General features: G+C 26.0%; 1 protein-coding gene across 1 annotated transcript in view; it reads left to right on the forward strand.

Annotated features, from left to right (window-relative positions):
• Positions 1-23,637, forward strand: part of LOC107436291 (uncharacterized) — a 61,300-nt gene that overhangs the window by 15,402 nt on the left and 22,261 nt on the right. The window contains exons 3-5 of the mRNA XM_043047578.3: positions 9,277-9,440; positions 10,165-10,334; positions 16,835-16,940. Of these exons, the coding sequence (XP_042903512.1) occupies positions 9,277-9,440; positions 10,165-10,334; positions 16,835-16,940 (440 nt within the window). The remainder of the gene's footprint in view (positions 1-9,276; positions 9,441-10,164; positions 10,335-16,834; positions 16,941-23,637) is intronic.

Raw genomic sequence — 23,637 nt, forward strand, 5'->3', positions numbered from 1 at the left:
GGAAGCTATTTGAAACAATATTATCTTGTGTTGAATGTTTTCATTTTGAAATATTTAATTATATTAGCCACACTGTAAGAAATTCGGGATCAAATTACGATAGAAAGTACCGCACTCTAAGTGCCGGTACGTAGAATATGGTACCTGTTTCTTCTGGCTCTATTGGAGTATCAAAAAACTCAGTAATTTTTACCGAAGCTCTTAGGCAAAGATTTTGGTAAGGCTTACAACAAAATATGATTTTATAATGTGTGATAAAAATCGGCATTTCATTATAATACCTCAGAATATTTCACATAAATTTTCTTTTTAGTTCAGTATTTTCTACTAAATGTGTCGTAATCAGAACTATAATTTTGAAAACCAGAATTTCCGGTAAGCAGTGACCATACGAACAGATAAATTACAAAATAAATGGTTTAAATACCGTATATTTTGATTTTATTAATCAGAATTATGGTTTTTTTTTAACCAAAGGCATACATTTGTATACAGTACAGTAATTTTACAAGAATTTTTTGTCCGTGTATAATTAGAAAAAAAAATAGAGAACTCATAAAAAAGCCTATTCACGTAGTAGTAATTTGAATAAGTAACTGACATAGAAATAAATAAACATAATATAAATTCCCAAGAATAAAAACACATATAAAAATAATTTTAAAAAAATATACAGTTGTACAGTGCTCATAAAGAAAAACAACGCAATAATTTTTAATCTATTGTCGTGGATTTCATGTATTAAAACTCAATGTTAACTGTTGATGGTTTAAACCTAAATAATTTAATTAATAATGCAGACTATTTTAAGTTTTGAAATCTGACATAAAAACGTGCATCCTCTAAATAAATATACTTTTCTATCGATCAGCAATCAATAGCATTTAAATTATTGGGTCAAGGCTTGGTGCAATTAGAAAAATATGGTCCCAATCGGCAAAGCCCCCTAATCGGGAAGCCCAGAAGACTAAGGCCCCCTTATGTTAATTTCACTTTTTTACTTTCTCGTCATGCCTCCGGACCCAATGAAGTGAATCAAAAAGTTTTTACACAAAAATTTTAATTTTGTTTATTTAAATATAAATTTAGGTAAAAAATATTTTGTTATAACTATTTATTATATATTATTTTGTTTTTAAATAATGACTGAAAAAATTATGAATTGCAACGCATTAGAAATTTTTACACCAATCTGCCCAATTTTAAATGACAAAGACTAAAATCCAGATAATGTAGAAAATCGATCGAATAGTTACTGAAAAATAAAAACTTAAAAACACGACTTCTTTGAGATGGCGAATTATGGGTCCAAACTTTCGAACAGTATCCTGTCTAATAAAATGGAACCATATTTTGCAATTTGAGTGTCTAAAAATAAAATAAAACTGTTCAAAAAATTTATATTTATTCTTAGAAAACTCATTTTTATATCAGATTTCATAACTTAACATAATGACTGCACTAACTAATTAACATATTTGAGATTAAGACCTCAAACAATCAAAATTGTGCCCACGAAATTGAAATTATACACGAAGAAAACAATTCTAATGAATTATCATAATATATGGTAATAATATTTCGAATTAAAAAAAGCCGCAGTTCTGGTATTAAAAACTAAAATATGCGGTATTTAAACCATTCATTTGATATTTTTTCCTTCTTATATTAACGATTGACAAGAAATTCGGGTTTTCAAAATTATAGTAGCACATATTTAGTAAAAAATAAAACTGAAAAGTAAATTTAATCGAATAAATAGTTTTTATGCCATGCTCTAAGGTATCATGATTAAATTACCACGCTTAACAAACTTTATAAGACTATATTTTATTGTTAATTTAAACAAATTAATTACCAAAACTCATCGGTTAAAAGTACCGAATTTTTTGGTGTTTCCATGGAGGCAAAAACACCTAAAATTTTATCATATTCTGGTGGATATGACGCTACTTTTTTCCTACAGTGTATCAATGTTATTCAGAGTTAAGGTGTTTTCTTTGTTTGTTTTTTTATGGATTGCACAGTTTTAAATTGTTTATAACTGCATATCTTTATCATTTTAAATTTTTGTGAGAAATTGGAAGTTATTGTGTAATAAAAGACTTTTATTTTTAACTTTTTCTAAAAAGCGTTGTGCTAACTTTGCTAATGCTACCTTTAATTTGTGAAAAGAATAAAGGCTATATTATTACTATGTAAGAATTACGAAATCATTATACACCATAAAATCATTACATATTTAGTAAAAAAAAAACTGAAAAGTAAATTTATTCGAATAAATAGTTTTCAAGCCATGCTCTAAGGTATCATGATAATAAAATTACCACATTTAACAAATTTTATCAAATTTTATAAAACTATGTTTTATTGTTAATCTCAACAAATTAATTACCAAAGCGCTTCGGTTAAAATTATCAATCTTTTTGGTGTTTCGAGTCACTATACGAAATCATTATACATCTAAGAGCATTTAAAAGCTTTTTTTCTTGAGAAGCAAAATTTAAAATTACAAAATCAAGTCAATTCTGCGATACAAGGAAAAAACGCACGCTTTCAAAACACGTTGTTGGAGAAAGTAATAACAAAAGTAAATGCACCAATTGCTGGAATCACTAGAGAGAAAATCGACAAGAGTCACTAACCTCTGGCCTACATTTACATCGATTTTTATTCATTCATATTTAACTGTAAATCTTTTTCACTTTCACTATTTCTTTTATTCAATTTTCCTCGTGTCAAACAATAACCAATGAAGAAAATGTCCTTAGAATAAAATAAAATGTGACTTTTGAAATTCGTAATGAACAACCCATGAATTCATATAATATTGATCCGGAAATAAAATTAGATTTATTGTGTAGCGGCTGTTGGTATTAAAAATACGTGATTAAATTTTATTGTTTCTGGTAAATAATCTCATTGTCTTTTCACAATGCTGTTTCTACTATAAAAATTTCTATATAACCTTACTTTGGGCACTAAATAATGAAAAGATATATTATTGTTTATCAGAGAAACAATATTAAAATCAAAATTGTATAATTAATTATTTATTTTTGTATTTATTTGAAACTTCAGTATTTCACAATAAATTTTTTGTTTATTAAAAACAAAATATTATGCAGACCAGTACAATATTATGCAGTTATGAATTTACATATCAAAATGGGATATCGTTATAAAATAAATTTAGGCAGGATTTCAAAGAAATAAAAAAAATTAATTTAGGCAATTTTTCAACAAATCTATGGAAATAGAAAATTCTACTGGATTGTTAAAAATAGTTTTAGAAATTTTGCGTAAAATCTATATAAATTTTTTTGGGGGGTCATAAAAGTCATAAAATAGTAGTAACACTAATTAAACGTATGGCTAAAAAAATTTAAAAACAATTTCATTGATTTCATTAAGCTAAGTTTTTCTTAAATTGCAATTCTTCCTAAGCAAATTACAATTTCTAGTTATTAATAAAAATTAATACTTTCTTATAATGATCAGGGAGTGAATAATTTTGCTACGCCGCAACAAGTTGCAAAGTTCTATTTACAAAAATTTAAAAAACAATTGCAAACATTAATTAATTAGTCAGAAAAGCTAAGATCTCTACACAATAAAATTTATGGTGAAAAGAGCCTGGACTCAGGGTGCTGATATTTTTTACCATGAAACCAATTTTTGCCAGAGCATATTACGTTACAAAAAATGTCTGATAAACCATAACTTTTTTTCAATAATAATTACTGTAAAATTAATGAATCACTCTAATTAAAGAAATACTACTGTAAAAATTACGATACGATTGCTATTTTACGATAAAAATAGATTTTACGGATGATGTACCCAAAGTGCTGGTACTTTTTGTCGTAATTAGATTTAGAATTTTTTCCATTGTGGCTATTATCTTTTCTCTTTACAAATATTTATTTTAAATTAATTAATTCTTTTAGAAAATACTTAGTTTCCTTTTTAGAAGCTTACTTTGTAGAAAAAGTTTTCAACAATGCAATTTAATTTCCACAACTTTATTTTTTAATCTCAAAAAATTAACAACAAGAATGAATTTAATCGTTTATTAAAATTATTATTTGTAGTTGAAGCATAAAAATGAAATACTTCTTTAAAAAAATTCGGACATATTTAGGATAGAATAAAAAATTTATTATTAATAATAATTTATTATTATTAGTGTTTATTTTTTAATGTCTCATTTTTATTTTACTAAATGAACTAATTTAATATCAATGTAAAAAATGTCTCTAATTTAAATCATTTGCATACTTAATTTATTATTAAAGTACAAATATATACAAAAACAAGCATAATGTTCTTGATGTTTAGCAGTTATGTGTTTGTCAAATGATATTTAAAAACTGCATTGTTTATGTAGTATCATAACGTAAATTTAAATTATTTACATGGTCATATTAGAACATGTTGTAATAATTAATAAGTAATTTGAAATGAAAAAAATTGAAATATATTATATTCATTTCTTAATGTAAACAACCATTAAAAAGTCATTTGAAAACATTTAAAAAAAGTTATTTGAAACATTAACAAAAACATGCAATATTTACATATAATTTAAAAGTAATTTTAAAATAATATTCTACATTTATAATTAAAACAAATGTACGCATATTCTTTGTAAATATTTATCCTATGTGAGTTAATATGGAAATATTCCCTGACCTAATTTTAAGAGAAGTGCGGCTGTTCATCGAAAACACGGTACAATGCGAAGCAACGGTCATTCTGAGTGATTCACCTCAGTCCTCGACCCCCTATGTCTGATTTTTCTTTCTCTCTCCCCATCTCCCATGACATCATAGCACTCCAACCTTCAGTTGGACAAATCCAATTACCAATTAATTACATCAAGACATTTTTATTTAGTTAGGTTTAAACCACGTTCATTTTTATCTTTTTCGCGTTATGATAAATAAATAAAACCAGAATTAATGATTTATTATGCTAAGTTTATATAAACTTATTTCACGTTCTACTTTCTAATCATTAGTTTCTGAAACTAGTTATTAAATAATGCTAGCAAAAAAATGATAAAAATGAATAATTATGGATATTTATTTTACAGATATTTCGAGTTTCTTTTCGTTTTTGAATACAAAAACGAAACGCCATATCACTTTACTAATTATCATAACTGTTAACTTCCTCCTGTATATCAAACCTTTTTAAAAATGGAAAAAGGAACGGTTTTTGAACATTTTAGTTCATAATAAGAATAGGAATTTTGTTCAGAAGCTATAAGTATTTGTTAAAATTAAGGAATAGATTATTTTACGATACTTGAATATCAATATTTAATTGTAATCATTTTAATTTACTTCTAAAATTAGTATCATTCAAAAGAAAACACTTTGCTACTTATTTGCCTCTTTAGCAAGTATTTCGGTTGCATCGCTCTATTAAAATAAACTTTCTAATTTCAAAAGTTAAAAAAAGGGAATAAACTGAATTATTGAAAATTATTTGTTTAATAATTGTTTCAATTTTTCTAGTACTAAAAAAGGACTTCAAAATATTTGCAAAATGAAAGACAAATATATAATAAAATATAACATTTTGTTAAATCTTTCAAATCATGAAATATTTTATTTTATTAATATGAAAAATGATAAATTTGAAATATATTCTTCTTTCCTCTAGACAATAGTGATTGTGAATATATACTTAAAATTAATATTTTTTGTTGTCAGAACAACTTTACGTAGAAGTTTAATAGGTAAAACATAAAATTTAAATATTATTAAAATAAAACATTAAGGTAAAAAGATAAAATAAGTGCTATTTCTGAAATAATAATCCAATAAAATGATACTCCAATGAAATAATACTACTTTTCAAATGAATAAAACAAATTATTTTAATTCATTTTTCATAAAATGTAACAATTAAAATTTTGAGTTATCTTGTTGTTATTTAAACGAATTTATTTTAGGCTGATATTTTTAGTACCTTTCATACGTTAACACAATATCAATATTTCATAAAACACAGATCTGGTATACATTTTAAAATTATGCACTGAGCACATCTTTATTTCAGATACACCCCCTTATAGCGCGTGCATAGCCAGTGTGTGTTTGTCCATTTTTATTTTACTCCCCCTTTTTCATAATGCTACCCTCATTTAAAATTACAAAAAAATTCTTCATCCTCCAGCCTATTGGCCAACACCCCTGATCCTGTCTAAAGTTTAATCAAAACTCCCCGTACTTTCTCTCTAGTCCTGTTCACACTTCCGAAAGGGTATTTTTTCCGCATTGGGTATTGGTCAGTAAGGAAACGAATCTACAGGATGGTTTCGGATCAAAGTATATTTCCTCAACACCGAAAGGAACGCAGAAAGCGTGTAGAAAACAATAAGTATCAGTGCGTTTGCGGCTGGCGGTAAGAGTTGTGCAGATTAATTTTTTTCTACTCTTAAACGCAAAAAATTTATGTTTTGATAAGATTTTACTAAATGAAAGTTATGTAGTAATGTTTTGGAGCTATCAGACATTACATTCACATTTGTTATGAATTACATGTTAAGACTGTTCTTAGATTAAAATATAGGGAAAACTCAGCATAATTTTTTTAAAAAGGATATGTTAAAATGAGGTTTTAAAGTGTTTACAACTTAATATAATTTTTTGAACAATATTCTGTGCAAAAATCAGTTTAATATGTTTTATTTCATTCAACTAGGATACATCTTAAGGCTGCTGTCTTCTATTGTTAAAAAGTAAAAAAACTTTGTATCAACTTTTCTATAAGGAACATGGAAAAAAATTGTTTTTAAAATTTTCCCAACTAAAAGAAAAAATTTTATCAAAAAAGGGGCTTAATATATTTTAGCGGATTTGAAGTATCCCTTCTTTTATAAAATCATTTTTTTTTTAAATTTCATTGTTTCTTATAATTTTTAGCATGTTTTTTAAAAAAATAAAACGTGTTTATCACGAAATCTGCTTGGCAATAAATTATTATACAGATAAGTGATGTTAATGGGGGATGATAAGGACTTCTCTTTAATTTAAAATTAGGTAAAAGCATAAAAAAACTAAGTTAAGCTAAGCACTACTCCTAAACTATCATAAAAATATTTTTCTCGTGAAAAATTTCAATGTAGTTCTTTAAATATAATGCAGTAAAAATAAAAACAAGATACCATTGTATTAAAACCATTCTAAAAAGAAGCGTTATTTATAAAAATGATAGCTCAAGAATTTTTTTCTCTAATATTTCATAATGCAAAAATTATATCTGATTTATTTACAAAAATATATGCCGAGAACGTTTTTTATTTTAATTTACCGAAAGAAGTTTTTATGCATTTTTTTAATTTTAAATTAAAACTTATTGACGTTAAATCTCTATTTATAAATAAAATAGTATATTCAAATTATCGCATTATTTCTAATTTGATGCATTAAATGTAGATTTCGTAAGGAGAAAAAAATCCGAACTTTCTTCATTATCAGCTTACAAAATTTCTAAAAATTATTCGGTTCATTTTAACAACATTTTTCCTGACAAATTTGCTTCGACTTAACATTAGATATCAAATTTTTTGATAAAAAATTTATAATACATTAAATTATCATTGCTTTAAAATTACTTTTTCCTTATATTTCTTTTTTTTAAAAAAACTGTTTTGTCATTGAAGTAAATATTTATTTTTAGATTCTTCAATCGTGCTCTTGCTTTTACAGCATTTCCAACAAACTTCCTAGATAGATAACTTATCATTAAATGTTGTAAACAAACCAGTCAATGATAGGAATTCTGAAAATATGAATCCTTAAAATAATTTGAAATGTTGGTAAAATATCATCATTTACTTAAGCATATATCATATGACATTATAATCGAAATTTTTTACATAAATTCAATTTCTAAAGTTCTTGATTATTACTATTGCTTTTAGACTATTATCTTGATTGTTTATATATATATATATATATATATATATATATATATATATATATATATATATATATATATATATATATATATATATATATATATATATATATATATATATATATATATATATATATATATATATATATATATATATATATATATATATATATATATATATATATATATATATATATATATATATATATATATATATATATATATATATATATATATATATATATAGCAGATTTGAAAGGAAAAAAATACTATCATTTAGGATCGTTGGTTTCAATTTATATTATAGTTAACATCAGTTGACACAATACTCCCAAGAAATTTATTTGAAATATCTTTTAAATACTAACTAAAATATTACATAATTTCTTTCTTTAACTTCGCTGACTAACTTCGTTGTTCCATTTTTTAGTATTAGTTAATGGGCATCAAAGCCGACTTTAAGATAGATATTTAAAATGTGCATTTTAAAAACCATTTCATATTGTTTTGGTTTTAACATCTCTATAACTTCATAGAATATATTTAAGTTCGATTACGCTGAAGAAATTTTACAGTCCAGAAATAAAGAATAAATAAATAATTTAGAAAGCATTTGAAAAGAATTTAGAAAGCATTTGAAAAGAATTTAGGAAGCATTTGAAAAGAATTTATAAAGCATTTAAAAATAATTACTTTTTCATAAAACAAAAAAAAAAATAGTTTTTATTTTAAATTAGAAATGAAAATGAATACCAACAATACTTTTCCTAAACTTTATTAGATGTTCGATTGTTTATTTTGTCTGTTTAAAGTTATTGTTAATTTTATTGATCTGTTTGCTATAGTTTTTTCAACTACATTTGTTTTTTAATCCCTTTCATAACTGCATTTAAAACTTTCAAAATTCATTTAATACATTTATTTGTACATCATTACTGATCATTTCATTATTCTATGCATTTATAAATTTCTGAAACATTTCTAGGGTAGAGAGAAAGAATTAAGAGAGTTTCTAAATTTCAAATTTCTTGCCTATATTTTATAAATAAAATTAGTGATTTAATTAATCTTATTAATTTATTATAGAGGTTAGTAATTCATAAGATTTTATTGAAAATTTCTGAACACTAAGTATTTACGACATTTATGTAACATTTTTATGGTAGCTATAAAACTATTCGTTTTCCTGAATTTCAAAATGCTTGTCTAGTTTATGTAAATAAAAGTAGTTGTTTATTCGGTCTTATTAACTTAATAGGGTGTTATCAATTTATAATATTTGTTTCATGAATAAATTAGTTATGACTTTCTTTACAAATCATTTTTTTTCTCTTGACTCAGGTTAGGTGGAAGCTCCCTGAGCCAGGGTGTGCCTGAAGATGGATTACTACCCTTGGAGCTGGTCTTTAAGGGTGTCAAAATGTCTTGTAAACAGAAGAATATTTTACACGATGTCTCTGGCCTTGCAAGACCAGGAGAATTGCTTGCTGTCATGGGACCTAGTGGTAAGTAAATATATTTTCTGTTTTTCTTAATCATATTCTATTCACTGTTTAAACAACAGAAAGTTTAAAAAATTTTTTTTTAATGTTTCTAAGATAATAATGACAAGCATAAAACTTCTTTTATCATATTTGAAGTGGATAAACAATTTCAATGTTTAAAGTAGCCGTCGATTTATTTAATTGGTCCCCTTCAGTTTATCCTGTTTTGAGAATTTGTAATAAACGAATTTAAAAGGATAACTTCGGGAGCGGAATGTTTTCTGTCCATAAAAGCTGTCTTGGAGAAATAAATAATTTTACGCTCAGGTAGGAAGGACTTTTTCCCCAGTACGGCTCACCGTCACTGTGTAGTAATTCTCGGGGAGAACTTATTTTTCTCGTTATTGATTTGTCAAATTTTATATTACACTACACTTAAAATATTCCTGATCAAATTACGGTAAGGGAAAATCATCCATAAAATCAATTTTAAAGTAAAATTTTATACCGTAATATTTACAGTAATATTTATTTAATTAGTAAGATTCATTGATTTTACTATAGCGATTATTATTGTAAAAATTACGGTGTATTACATCTTTTGTTCCATAATATGTTCCGGTAACTTTTCTTTATTGATATTTCATTTGAAATTTTATATAATATAAAAAATTTGCCTATTATTTGAACGCCGCCTATACCAACTAAAATTGTTTAAAAGTGCTAATTTAAATTATGTATATAGGTTCTGGCAAAACAACACTTCTTAACGCATTGAGCGGTCGTGCTAAAGTGGACAGTGGCGTTATTACACTGAATGGAGAAGTATTAAACAAAGAACTACGTAGAAGAATCTGCTATGTCTTACAACAGGACATTTTTATGTCCAATCTCACACTTCGGCAAACGCTAAAGGTAAGTTAAATTAATATCATGATTTAAATAAATAATCCCAAGAAACTGAAGCGATAATATATTACTTGATTAAAACCGCTTTAGAAATGAATAAAGTTTTTAAATTAAGTAACATCATGATTTGTTTGCGGTAGTTATTGAATAAAAAATAACAGTTTAATATTTTAAAGCTGTTCCTTGTTTTCAAAGTGAACGGAAATTTTTTTTAATTATTCTGCATTGCGCAGAGATAAAAAAATTCTGGTAAAATTGTCGTACTGAATTGTAATGACATTTCTAGTAAAAAAAACATAATTCTGGTAATAAAACCGAAATAAATCATTCATATACAGAACATTCATATCAGAAAAATTCCCTTTCATTTGGGAATTTTTACGTTTATATGGCAACGGTTTACCTAAAATTATGGTTTTCAAAATTTTATCTTATTACCACACATTTAGCAAAAAATATAAGATTGAAAAATAAATTTAACCGAATTAACGTTTTTTTTGAAAATAAACGACCAATTTTTACCACATTTGCGAAGTTGAGTTACATGTCATAAATTATATAAAAAATTGTACCATATTTTATTCTTAATTTTGCCGAAAACATTAACAAATGCTTTGGTTAAAATTACGAGCTTTTTGGTGTCCCCATAGAGACATGGTTTGGTATTTACGATGTTAATTAAATTTTACGATATTCTGGGAGTTTTGACTATATTTTTTTCCACCTGCAGATTTCTTCTTTCTGTTACTTAATATTTCGAATAATATTTTTAACACTCTATATTTTCTTAGGCATAGAAACTCAAATTTTAGACTTCTTACTTTCTGGAATTACCAAATATGACATATAAGAGTATTCACAGATCTTGTGTAACAATTTAATTTTTTAACTATATTAATCCGTCTAATTTTACTGAATATTCAAACTTAAATATTGAATGTGAAATTAAAAAATAAATTCTCTTCAAGTGGACTAGCGTGAAGTATAAAGACTAAAAACTAAGTTGTTGAAGCAGTTGTTTAAAATTTATAAATAAAAATGAAAACTATTATTTGTTAAATTTGGAAACCAACTTTTTTTAGACAGATGATAGCCGCCTAAAATCTACCATACATAACTTAAGAAAATTATATTTTAAACATAAATCACATTAAAAAAAATTTCAATACTTTTTTAAATCATTCAATTCTCTAAAGTTTTATTATTTACTCACATTTATTATTAAATTACGGAAATCATTTTTTTCTAAAACAGAAATGTCATTATGCTCTTCTTCTATAAATCTCAAATATTTCATATTTGTTTTCCTCCAAACGTTTCCGATAGACAATGAGTTATTTAAATCAAAACGCATCTTTAGGAGTCATAAGTTTCATTGAAAACATTGCTATCAAAACAATAGCTCATTAATTTTTCAATATCTCTTATAGTAGTTAATAAATCTCAATATATTCCGCCACAAGTCACTTAACAAACAATGAATGCTCTATCATTCTTAATTTCCGGTGCTGTTATAATGGCCCAGCAGAAAATTGGGTCAATCTTTAGTTTGCAAACTCGAAAGAGGAAAAGCATTTTTCAGAAAGGGTTAAACAATTAATAGAATTGCATATGGCTCATTTTAATAGCAATAAAACATAACAATTAACATAACTATCTACTCTAAGCCTTTTTTTTATTGTAGTTGTTTATTTGAAATGACAAAAAAAATTTTATGTGGTTTCATTTTTCCTAAATAAATTTTCGGACTTTTTGTTTAAAACGCGTCTGCTGTTTTAAGAATTTTGTCCTTGTAATACTTTAAAACTGATTTAAAGCAAATAAAATTTTGTTTAAATTCTTCGACAAATGTTTGACCTAGTTCTTAATTCCTCAATTTTAATATTATTTTCTATTTTTTATATTATTTTTAAATGTCGCTCAGTTGAGAAGTTTAGTTTTAAAACCAGCGTCCATTACCAGGAAATTAAGATGAGACTTCTATGAGGAATCAAACAATTTTATAAATAATCGTTTTCTTATGATGTTCTTTTTTTCAGCACGTTTTGGGTTCCATATTATTTTAAAAAAGTATATTGTAGTTTGTGCAAAACTATCATAGATTTTCGCAAATTACCACCCACAATATATATTTGTCAGAAATGAAGTAAAAAAATACACACATTAGGGGTTTTAAATTATCATAACTGTGAAAATAAAACAAGCGAACAATCAGAATCTAAAGAAATTTTAGTGAGGAAAACGAATTAAAAAAATTCACAACCTCCTAGATTGCCTGATGAAATTTGAAGACGTTTCTAATTATTACCTTTTATCTCCTCTCTGTTATTTCTAGCAATAAAACAGAGTTTATTTTTATTCTTTTTCATTTGTTTTTTAGATTTCGTTATAGTTTTTATATCAAAATTGCTGCAACATTACATCTCGACTCCTATCGTATAAACTTTTAAAAATTTTCTGACAGGAGTTCTAAAAATATATATTAAAGTTAGTGTTTACGGAACATTTATACCCTCAGAAATTAAACTCTCACTTTTGATAATTCTACAATCATCAAATGATAAGAAATTTCGTATTTCGTTAATTATGAAAATCATTTAACGAAATCACGTGATTTGTGATGAAATGTGAACTCTCGAATATATGACGAAAATGTTTCCTCAAATCGGAACCTCATCGTAGTGCATTGTGGGAGATACTCAACTATACTAGACAGGAAGAAAAACTAAGACGACAGTCTCAAAGTAAGTCTACCGTCTGTATGGTGGTCAAGGAGTTAGTCTGGTACTAGGAAAATTCCGGGTTCGAATCCCGGTGCATGATTGGTGTAAGTTATCTCTCTGATAAATTTGTCCTGCTTGAGTTGTAAGATGACATTGATCCAAGCTATGTGTAGCCAAAGATAAAGTGACCATTAGAAAAGTTAGACACGTTAAGCTCAACTATGTTTTTTTGAAGAAAAAAAATAAAATGGCATAATATTTCATCACTATTGACGAAATTTTTTTTCCTCGAAAAATGGACGATAGTTATTTCGTTTCTATGACGAAATGTTCGCTCGAAACATATACCAGGAAGGGGTTTCGTCAAAAACGAAGAAAGTTTCATGAAGTTTGAGTATTCATTTTTTACAGGGTAGTAATACAAGAAATATGATTACCGAGTTTTTCTATGATATGAGATTGGACGATAACTACGTTTGAACAGTTTTAATAGCGCGAAAACTTTTCAGTTTTTACATTAGTTTATAAATAAAACCTACATTAAACTTATGATAGTTCTGTAAAGAAACCAAATATTATCTTTTTGATACTGTGATTATTTACATATTTTCTTACACAATTTTGATTTACTTACACATTTTGAATATTTAACATTCAAAAATACTAATAATAAATGATAAAAATGTAATAAATAATAAAAATTTATTAGAATTTTTATTGAAGTCACTGAAAGATATGTAGCAGTTAAGAACATCAATCAGAATTTCAAAATTCGATCAAAATTAATAATAGAATATCTTTTAATTAACATACACATTCAAAATTTACGCATTCAATTTTTTTAATAAAAAAAACAAATGTAGAGAAATATAATTTTTTAAGTGTAGTTTAATTAAACATAACACTTATGTTCCCTGAATTTATTGTAATTAGGAAACATGAAAAGATTCCTAAGACTCAAGGAGATAAAACAATTCATAAAGATACTCTCCCTTGCTCACTCCTTTTACAATCGCCAATGATTGTTTCTCCTTTAAAAATTTTTTTCCTTCATAGAGGACACAAAATGTACCTTCATTTTTTTTAATAAAATTACATAATTATATGTTAATAATTATTTTCTGTAAATATGTTAATTGCTACGAAATAAATGATTATTCAAATAAAACATAATCAACTATACACGAAAAAAAATTAAACTTCAGAATACAAAATGTATGACAAAATTATAAGAAATTAATTGGATGTAATTTTACTAGTTGACAAAAAATAACAATAATTTTATGTCAATATAACATTTAAAATTGGAAATGGTTTTTATCTTTCTTGAATTTGGTTTTCTATATTTTTAAAAATTTCAATATGTATGTTTAAAATTTATATCTGACAATATCTTATCTATCTTTGTCTTTTTTTTGTTGTTATTTTCAACATTAACTCAAGCACGAGCTGATAGAATAAAGGTTTTGAGACAGATAAATAATTTTTCATACATTAGACATATAATATGAGAGATAAATAATTTTCCATACATTTAATAATTAGTTGAAAACGTTCTTACAAATGTTAACGAAAAAAGCACTTAATTGCCTTAACTTCTCACAAATCGAAATTTTGAAATACACTAATATTATGGTTGTAAATCACTGAGGAAAAAAATATGGTCAAAACTACCGGAATAGGGTAAAATTTACAGTCTTTCCGGCTCCATGGGAATACCAAAAGGTACGGAAATTATAATCAAAGCGCTTTGGTAATGGTTTTGGTAAAATTAGCACTAAAATATGGCTTTGTGAAAAAATTTGAAAAAATGTGTGAAAAATTTGGTAAATTTGTCAAAAATTGATAATTTTGAGAGTATTGGCTTAGAGTGTGGCATAAAAGACATTTGCTCGGTTAAATTTACTTTTCCGTTCTGTATTTTTTACTGAATGTGCTGTAATGCAAATAATAATTTCGAAAATCATAATATCAAGTAAACCATTACCATATGTACGGAAAAATTACTATATGAGGGGTTTAAATACCATATATTTTGGTTTTTAATACCTGAATTACGTTGTTTTCACCAGAAATTTTACTACCATATAATACGGTAATTTTTCCAGAATTTTCTTCTCTGTGATTAAAGCGACCCTTTCAAATGCTGGACTTTATAGTTCCTTTTCTGTATCTATGTGATATTTTTAACAACAAATTTAATACTTAATAATTCTCAAACACATTATCGAAGGTTTTTTTTTTATTTCATCGTAATGAAAAGTGGTCCAGGACGCAAACAGTGGTCTTAGGGGAATCGTTTGCGATTTTTTTATATATCGGGAAATTACTGTGAATTGAGCTGATTATAAGGAGATGAAAACACGTTATCTGACATTTAAAAACGCTTGTTGGTCTAATTCAATAAAAGAATTCTAAAAATGAATTTAAATTACTTTAAAATTATTTTTTAAACCGCGTTAACAAAATAAATCAGGTCGCATGAATAAAAATGCTTATTTTTAAAAATACTTGACGTGATTAAACAAAATAAGGACAGGTGTCACCGGAAATGCTGGTTTGCATAAATTCGTGATTTGGCTATAACCTCTTATACTTGTTTTCTTCGAAATCCTTTTTATTTTTATATTTTTGTTTCACATATTTTAAAGTCTTTGCAATTCCATTAAGTTTTTTTTTTAAGATAGTTGAGTTATTGATAATGTAAGCCTTATCGAACATTGAACTAATCTTATTGATTGGACGTTTATTGCTTTAAAGAAAGCTTTGAGCATTTTTTTAAACATCAAACACTTTAGTTTTTTTATTGTCATGATGGAAAATATTAGCTAAAAGGCACGAATGATGTGGTGTAAAAATAGTTAAGATTGTTTTGGTTATGAGGTGATAGTATTTAACCTAATAAAAACGAAATTTAAAAAAAGTTGTATTAAAACACTTATTTTATTTAATACAAATTTTAAGACATATACTGGTTAGTTGCAGTTTATGTAAAAAATTTATGTCAATAATGTATTATACAACAATTAATACACCTGACTGAGTGTCCTAAAATAACTGTCGCAAGAACATACTTATTTTTATTGAAATTCATTAAAATTGAATGAAATATTAGAACAAATAAATATTAATATAAAGTAATTGCATTCGGCATTTAGATAATTATTAAGTAAATATTAAATATTTGCACAGCTTCTATATTTTGTTTAATAATAGATAAGACAAAAAAAAAATTATGTTTGCATTTAAAATGTCACATAGTCATTAAATTTGAAAGCACCATTTCAGTGTTTCTCCTAGCCATTACGACAACAATTTATATTATTTTAATGAATGTAAAAATGTAAATTTCATTCTGATTATTTTTTGCCCATAATGATAACTTTTACCCATAATGATAACTTTTACATTGATATTCTGAAACTACTTTTTTCTTGGAATTGATGTTTATTTTATCAAATGAAATTTTATTTAAAAGCCTATTTTTTAGTCAATTTTACAGTGCTTAGAAAGACATTAAACTATTATATTATATCACATTTTAATAAATAATTTTCAATATTAGTAGTTTTGAGATAGCTTAAATGTTTTTTTCTTAATGTTTTAAAATGTTCGTTTCATTATGGTTTTCTAAGAAATCTTAAAAAAAATCATTAACTTTTAAAAAAGTCTAGAATGTAACCATTGTATTATAGGAAAGTGACGCTTTTGTGAGCTCTACATTGAAATGACTTTTATTTTCTTCAATTTACTTGCATTTTATATACGATACACTATTTTCAGTTCTGTGCATTACTGCGATTACCATCGTCTATGACTGTAAAAGAAAAGATGGAGTACGTGGATCATTTGGCGGATGTTCTTGATTTGAGGCATTGTATGGATACACGTAAGACAAATTTAAATACGTCTATTTGAAATATTTTAAAGTTTATACTGAAAATTCAAAGTTCAATGTGCTCGTAAATTACACATTCATGCGAAGACGATTATTTCCTTCCTAAAACTTTTAAGGAATTTCTTTATTTCATTTATTTTTAAATTAATGTAAAAAGTGATAAAGGGTAATTATTAAATTAACAATATATTGTAAAATAGTTTTAAGGCGTATATTTATCTATCATTGTTGTCATATATTGATAAGAAAAGACTTTTAAGGGATAAGACTAAAAAATTAATCACATGCAAAAAATTGCCTCAAACTACATTTCAACTTCGACATTTTATCAATTATGTGTCTTTAAAATAGTTTTTGAGGGGTAAGGTCGATTATAATTTTGCAAGAGTTGTCTAATAAATTTGACACAACTTTTATTTAAAATAAGAAGCAGACATGCTTTACAGATTTTCCATATCGCATCAGAGACTCGCGAAAAGATGTCTGAGATTAATTATGGGTATATTTCCCTATCCTGATCTGTCGCGCCAATTATAATCTCCAAGGTGCCAAATAGATTTTAAACCTGCAAATTTTTTTAAAAAAAACCTGAAGATATTTGCCCGGGGGTGGCTACGAGTTATACTTTTCGAGTTGGTCCCTTTCTGTGATGTTTTTTTTTTTTTTTTTTTAGTTTCTCGCTGGCCACTGGCCGGAAATTGTCCAGACTTTGCAATTATTCTGCCACAGATCATGATGCGGAAATCTCCCCTTAATTATGATCAGTAAAAGTGAGTTTCGGTCCACTTTAGGAGATCCAAGGCACGAGATCCTAAGGATTTATTGAAATTAAATTTTGAAGTTATGAAATTATTTAATGAAAATATGTGTCAAACAAAAATTAAAAGTCACTGTTATCATTTGAGATTTGGAGGCTATAGAAAAAATGGATTCCGAATATCAAAGTAACAATGATAATAATAATATGGAAGAAAATTTCTTTCAAACACTAAAGAACCGTGAACCTAAAAACATTTTAAGCTAACGAGCCTTTTTAGGGTCTGATCTTGTATCAGGCTAAATTGAATTTTTAAAATACCTGCAAATAAAGAAACTTTATTTTGTTATATACATTATGCCTAGTAACAAAAAAATTTACTTAAAAATTTAATTTTAAAACCAATACCATCTTGCTTATAAGACTAATGTGTTAAAAAGAATTTTCAAACTGTACATTTTTAGATTTTTCAGACATTAAAAAATTACTCTTCTTTCCTTTTATTTTCACTCTTCCTTAATTTTTGAAAAACAATACGATTTTCAAAAAAATGACATTTTGATTTAGTCTCAATATTTTTTCCATTTTCCTTAAGTAAGTAGATCTGAAATTTAATGGTAAACTGAGAAGAAATTTAATTTCAAAACTGCTAGAATATGATAAATTTTACCGTGTTTTTGACTCTATAGAAACTCCAAAAAGCACGGTAAATTTTACTGAAGCACTTGGGTAATGACTTCCGCAAAATTGCCAACAAAATATGGTTTTATAATGTGTGAAATTTGGTAAAACTTGGTAATTTCATTAAAGTAAAGCATGGCATTAAAATCATTTATTCAGTTAAATTTACATTTCAATTTCTTAATTTTTACTGAATGCGTAATAATAAGAACTATAATTTTGAAAACCAGAATTTCCAATAAGCCGTTTTCTTATGAACGGAAAAAATTACCAAATTAATGGTTTAAATATCGTACATTTTGGTTTTTATTATCAGAAGGATTTTTTTTAAAAAAAAGAATTGTCATTAGCTTACCATACGATAATTTTACCGGAAATTTTTCTCCATGTACCACTAATATTAATCTTTTATCGATTAATCTTTTATCGAATATTAATCTTTTAAACGAAGATTAATATTTGTTTAAGATACTTTTCTTATTATATACAATAAATATTTTAATAAAAGTTTTTTTTATTTAAGTGATATGCCTTTTCAAAATTTCAGTATTAAATTTTCATAATGCCAATAATAAACTTAATCAAATTCAGTTCAGATAAAAAAAAATAAACTTGGTAATTAAAAGTTTTTGAAGTAAAAAAGAAAATATTTAAAAGAAACGAATTTTCTATTAAAAAATATTAGAAAGAAAATATTTAATAACTAGGGTAAAACAAAACTTACAGTAAAAAGAAAGGTGGGATAAACAAACAAAATGAAAAAACGAAAACCACTGAGGTTCAATACATCATGGAAATCATATTTAGTTGCAAAAATAAATAAATTCTGACAAAGAAAACGTTTTTGTCAATTGATTTCAAAATTTTTAATTGTTGTCAAAAACCGCGAAAGTTTCCCATGGTTAGCTCGATGGCAATAGAATTTTTACCCATGATTCATCTGCCACCGAAGATATTTTACGTCAGCATTGTTGTCGGGTCGAAAGCTGAATTCGTATCGACCAGATAACCCTGGAATTCGAACATGGGTCATCTGATTAGGAGGCAAGCGCGCTAGCTCCTGAGCGACCGCTCTCTGCATATCAAATTATGACATTTTCATTTTATGATATATATACATGTATTAGTATCGTTTTTAAAGAGTTTCTGTATTTTTACTAATTTATTAAAGTTTTGTTCATAAACTTAAGATTTTTTGTTCCGAAAACTTTTTGTTCCTAAATTTACCATGTAAAAATTTTATAATTTGCTTCCCATTTTTTTTATAGTGATACAATCGAATATAATTAAAGAGACATCAATTAGTATAGTTATATAAACTGCTTCTTTCACAGATCCTCGTGCTTACTCAAAATATTCCAAGTTGAAAATGGGTCAAGGCTTAGAGTCCCATTGTTGCCATCTGGTTAATGGTTGGAAGTTTTCTTCTCCGTATAACGCAAACGCTTGTTTAGTTGAACTCAAAAGTCTTCCACAAAATTGATATTTGACTCTAAATCCCATTTATCTTTTGGTTATATATATATATATATATATATATATATATATATATATATATATATATATATATATATATATATATATATATATATATATATATATATATATATATATATATATATATATATATATATATATATATATACCAGCATATTCTGAATATGCAAACATTTATGAAGTCCCAACTGGGACGAACATATCTATTTTAAGCTCCAGATTGGTATTTATCGTCAAGAGCTCTCGGTAGGTTAAGAGGTAAATTTCAGTTTTATCCAATTCCTTAAGAGATAAAAATTTTTCCAGACCTCTTGTCTAAGCATTTCAATGAAGTGTCTTAAGTAAGAGAATGAGAAAACAGCTGGTTTTTTCTTTGGATCAATGGCCTCTGATATACAAGTTTCGGGATGGTTGCCAGAAGGTTGTTTATGAGATCAGTTATAGATCAAGGAAGTCGCCACTCTCTATTCTTTTTTACTTGTTATTTTCTCACACGATCAATCATCATTTACTTAAGGAATAACGTCCGCAAATGTTACATGCCTCTTCAGCTGCTAACTACCGCTAGGTTGATGAATTTTTTATTTTTATTTTAAGCGAATAGCACCTTGTTTTCACGCCGTTGGCAGTGTTCCTCCGAATAAATTGAACTTGCAACTCTGTAGCTTTGTAGTTTTTTCTTTTCAATTAAAAGCTATGGAAGGAGATAGATAGTTGCTTGTTAAGCACTTAGGAAAGAAAGCGTAAAACTGAAGTTGATAGTTTGCATCTTTACGCCTAGTGTTTGTGAATTCTTATAATCTTTTTATATGCTGTGAGTGGAGATAAATATTGTTGGGTGGTCGAAATTACCAATCGAGTCTATTTCGTTTAAAAGCAACGATGTTTCAAAATCTTAAAATAACTTTTCCCTTATTTTTTAATTAAAAAACCATCATGCGACAAACATAGTTGCTAAAACTAGGTGTAAAGAAACTTAGAAACAAATTTGATCACGTAATGTTGAAGAAACTTAGAGACAAAATGATCACATAATATTGAAGTTGATATTTCTTATATTTACATCTCGTTTTAGCGAATTCTTAGAATCCTCTTATTTTGTGAATGTCGATAAATAGTGTAAGGTGGTCAGAAAAATCAATGAAAATAAATACTTTTATTTTGCTGTTCTGCGCGAAAGGTCGATGCTTGCTAAAACACTTATAATCAAAATGATCACATAACATTGAAGTTGATATTTTTCATACCTACATCTAGCTTTTGCAAATTTTTATAATTTATATACATATTTATATTATATGGCACTATGAACTTGGATATTTATCTATGGCAATACTGCAGTTATTATTCATTTTTAAAGCTGTCTTAGGTAATAGTTTAAGCGGTGTTGAATAGTTAGTTACATGCTAAATGTTTATTTATATTCAGTTTGTTAGGTTATCTTAAGTAATAACTTAAGTAGTCTTAAATAATTAATAATTATTATACGTTCAGTATTTGTTTGGATTCATTTTGTTAGGTTACTTATTTAAATAAATACATAAGAACTCATTTAAATAAATGCTTAATAGTGTTATATATTTATTTAGACTAATGGATAATACTTCTACTTAGTTATTATTATTTTACTGAAATGGAAATGTCCTAAACGGTGGTTTGTGGGATTCAAAGATTCATAGGTTATCGGACAGATTTTTAAATTATTACTAAAATTCAATACGTAAAGAACTCAATATCACTAATATTTCTAGAAAATAATTAAAATTGAAATTTAAGTACTTCCGCGTTGGCAAGAAGTAGACAGTGAAAAGATTTGCTTAATATATTTTTTTAAAACTAATTGAGGAGTTAGGATTGGGGAATTAGAATATTTTAATACAGTTGTGCCGTCGTTTCGGCTTTAAATTATATTATTAAGATTAAGGCATTAAAGAATGTATGTTGTATAAGAAAGACAATTTTGAAAGGGGACCAAACTGGTAGCCAATGGCGGCTAATTGACTCATATTTAATGAGTAGTAAAAATATTATAAGAGGCGGGGTCAAAATTGTCAAAAAAGTCAAATTAATTTTTAAGAAACTTGATGCCTTAAAACATTAAAATGATTCACTGGAACTACTAAGAGCTGTAAAAATAAGTGTTCAAATCTCGAAATCCATCACAATCGAATTTTTTGCGAGATCTATCACAATACAAATGTGTTTAATGTAGATTTATGTTTCCAACCAGAAGTTTCTAGTAAACTATTTGAAGTCACGCGAAGGTCAATATTTCAAAACAATAGGATTAATGATAATTATCAACGTGATTTTCGTCACAGAACTTATTACCTAAATATAGTATTTACTTATTCATCCGATTCATTTATATTATACTTTTTTAAAATAAAATAACTACAAATATTCAAAAAGTTTTACTACAAAATAAACAGTTCTTTGGCTTTATATTGGTCAGACATGTATATTTATGTCATAGTTTAGCTCTGTTAGATAAATATTATAGCTTCTCAGCTGTTATTAATTCTCTAATTCATTTAATTAACTGATATTCTATTTTAAATTTTTCTATCCACGAGCAATTTACCCCCAGGTTATCACATAAATTAATGATTTTGCTGTTATATCAGTTGATAGCGGAAGATCTAAATATTTCAATGTGACTTTCGCATCGTAAGTATACAGAAGAAAAAGTTTACCTACTTATATTTCCTTTCCTTTTTCTTGGCCTAGAATGTCTTTTAATACATACGGCGGAATCTTAATTACGTATTTTTTCAGCGAAAATGAATTCGTGATAATATAATAACTAAGAAAAACAAAGATGACTAATCTAATTGTTTCATCATTAACAGATTATAATTGATTGGAGGAAAATTAAAAAAGTGAAAGTGTGTTAAACAGACTCATTGTCCTATTTTTTGTTCTTTTTTCGATAATTTCTTTATTTCTTTACTACTGGCTTACACCTTTATCTATACAATAAAAATTTGTTTGAATAATAAAAATTTTCGAAACATCATACGAATAAGTATAGTTATTACCATGTTTTATTAGATATTTCCCTTTAAAGTGTCCTCCAACAGTCTCTTCACAAAAAATTTTATTGTAAAAATGACTCCTCATAAAAGACTATATTACCAGCCATTATCAAAGTCATATTACCAGTTATATATATTAGACTAAACTATATAAGACTATATTAACTAAGAGACTTTACAAAAGACTATATAATTATTCTTTTGAAAATCGTAGTCTATGATGCATTTAATTTATAATTTTAAAACTAAAACGCATTAAAAGAGACAGAGTTTTTTTCTTCTTTTAATCAAAAACAGAACTCTATTTTCGCACATTCACAAAATTGTGAGAAACTTTATTTACGATATCAAAAAAATAAACCTTTAATGAAAAGTGTGGGAATGTAATCTGAAAACATTTAATGACGCTTAAAATATCATCTATTACAAAGCGTAAAATATTATATTTGTTGTAAAACTAATGTTTAGAAATGAAAAAAAAATTCACTTCCAAATAAATTAGTTTCCATATTTAGCGTTTCTTATGCAAAGACGGCAGATTTATTACACTTATGTTAAAATAACGCTGTGCGGATTATATATTTTTTAGTAATATATATACAGTACGCGTTTAAAACTTTTAGACGAGTACAAAAAGCTACATGAAGAGTATCAAAAAAGTATGGAAACGGTCAACTGTCTTTAAAAATAGGCATCTCTTCCAAAACTTAAAAAA

This window comes from Parasteatoda tepidariorum, chromosome 3, assembly GCF_982258835.1.
Source record: "Parasteatoda tepidariorum strain Cologne lab strain chromosome 3, Ptep-v5.0, whole genome shotgun sequence".
Taxonomy (NCBI): domain Eukaryota; kingdom Metazoa; phylum Arthropoda; class Arachnida; order Araneae; family Theridiidae; genus Parasteatoda; species Parasteatoda tepidariorum.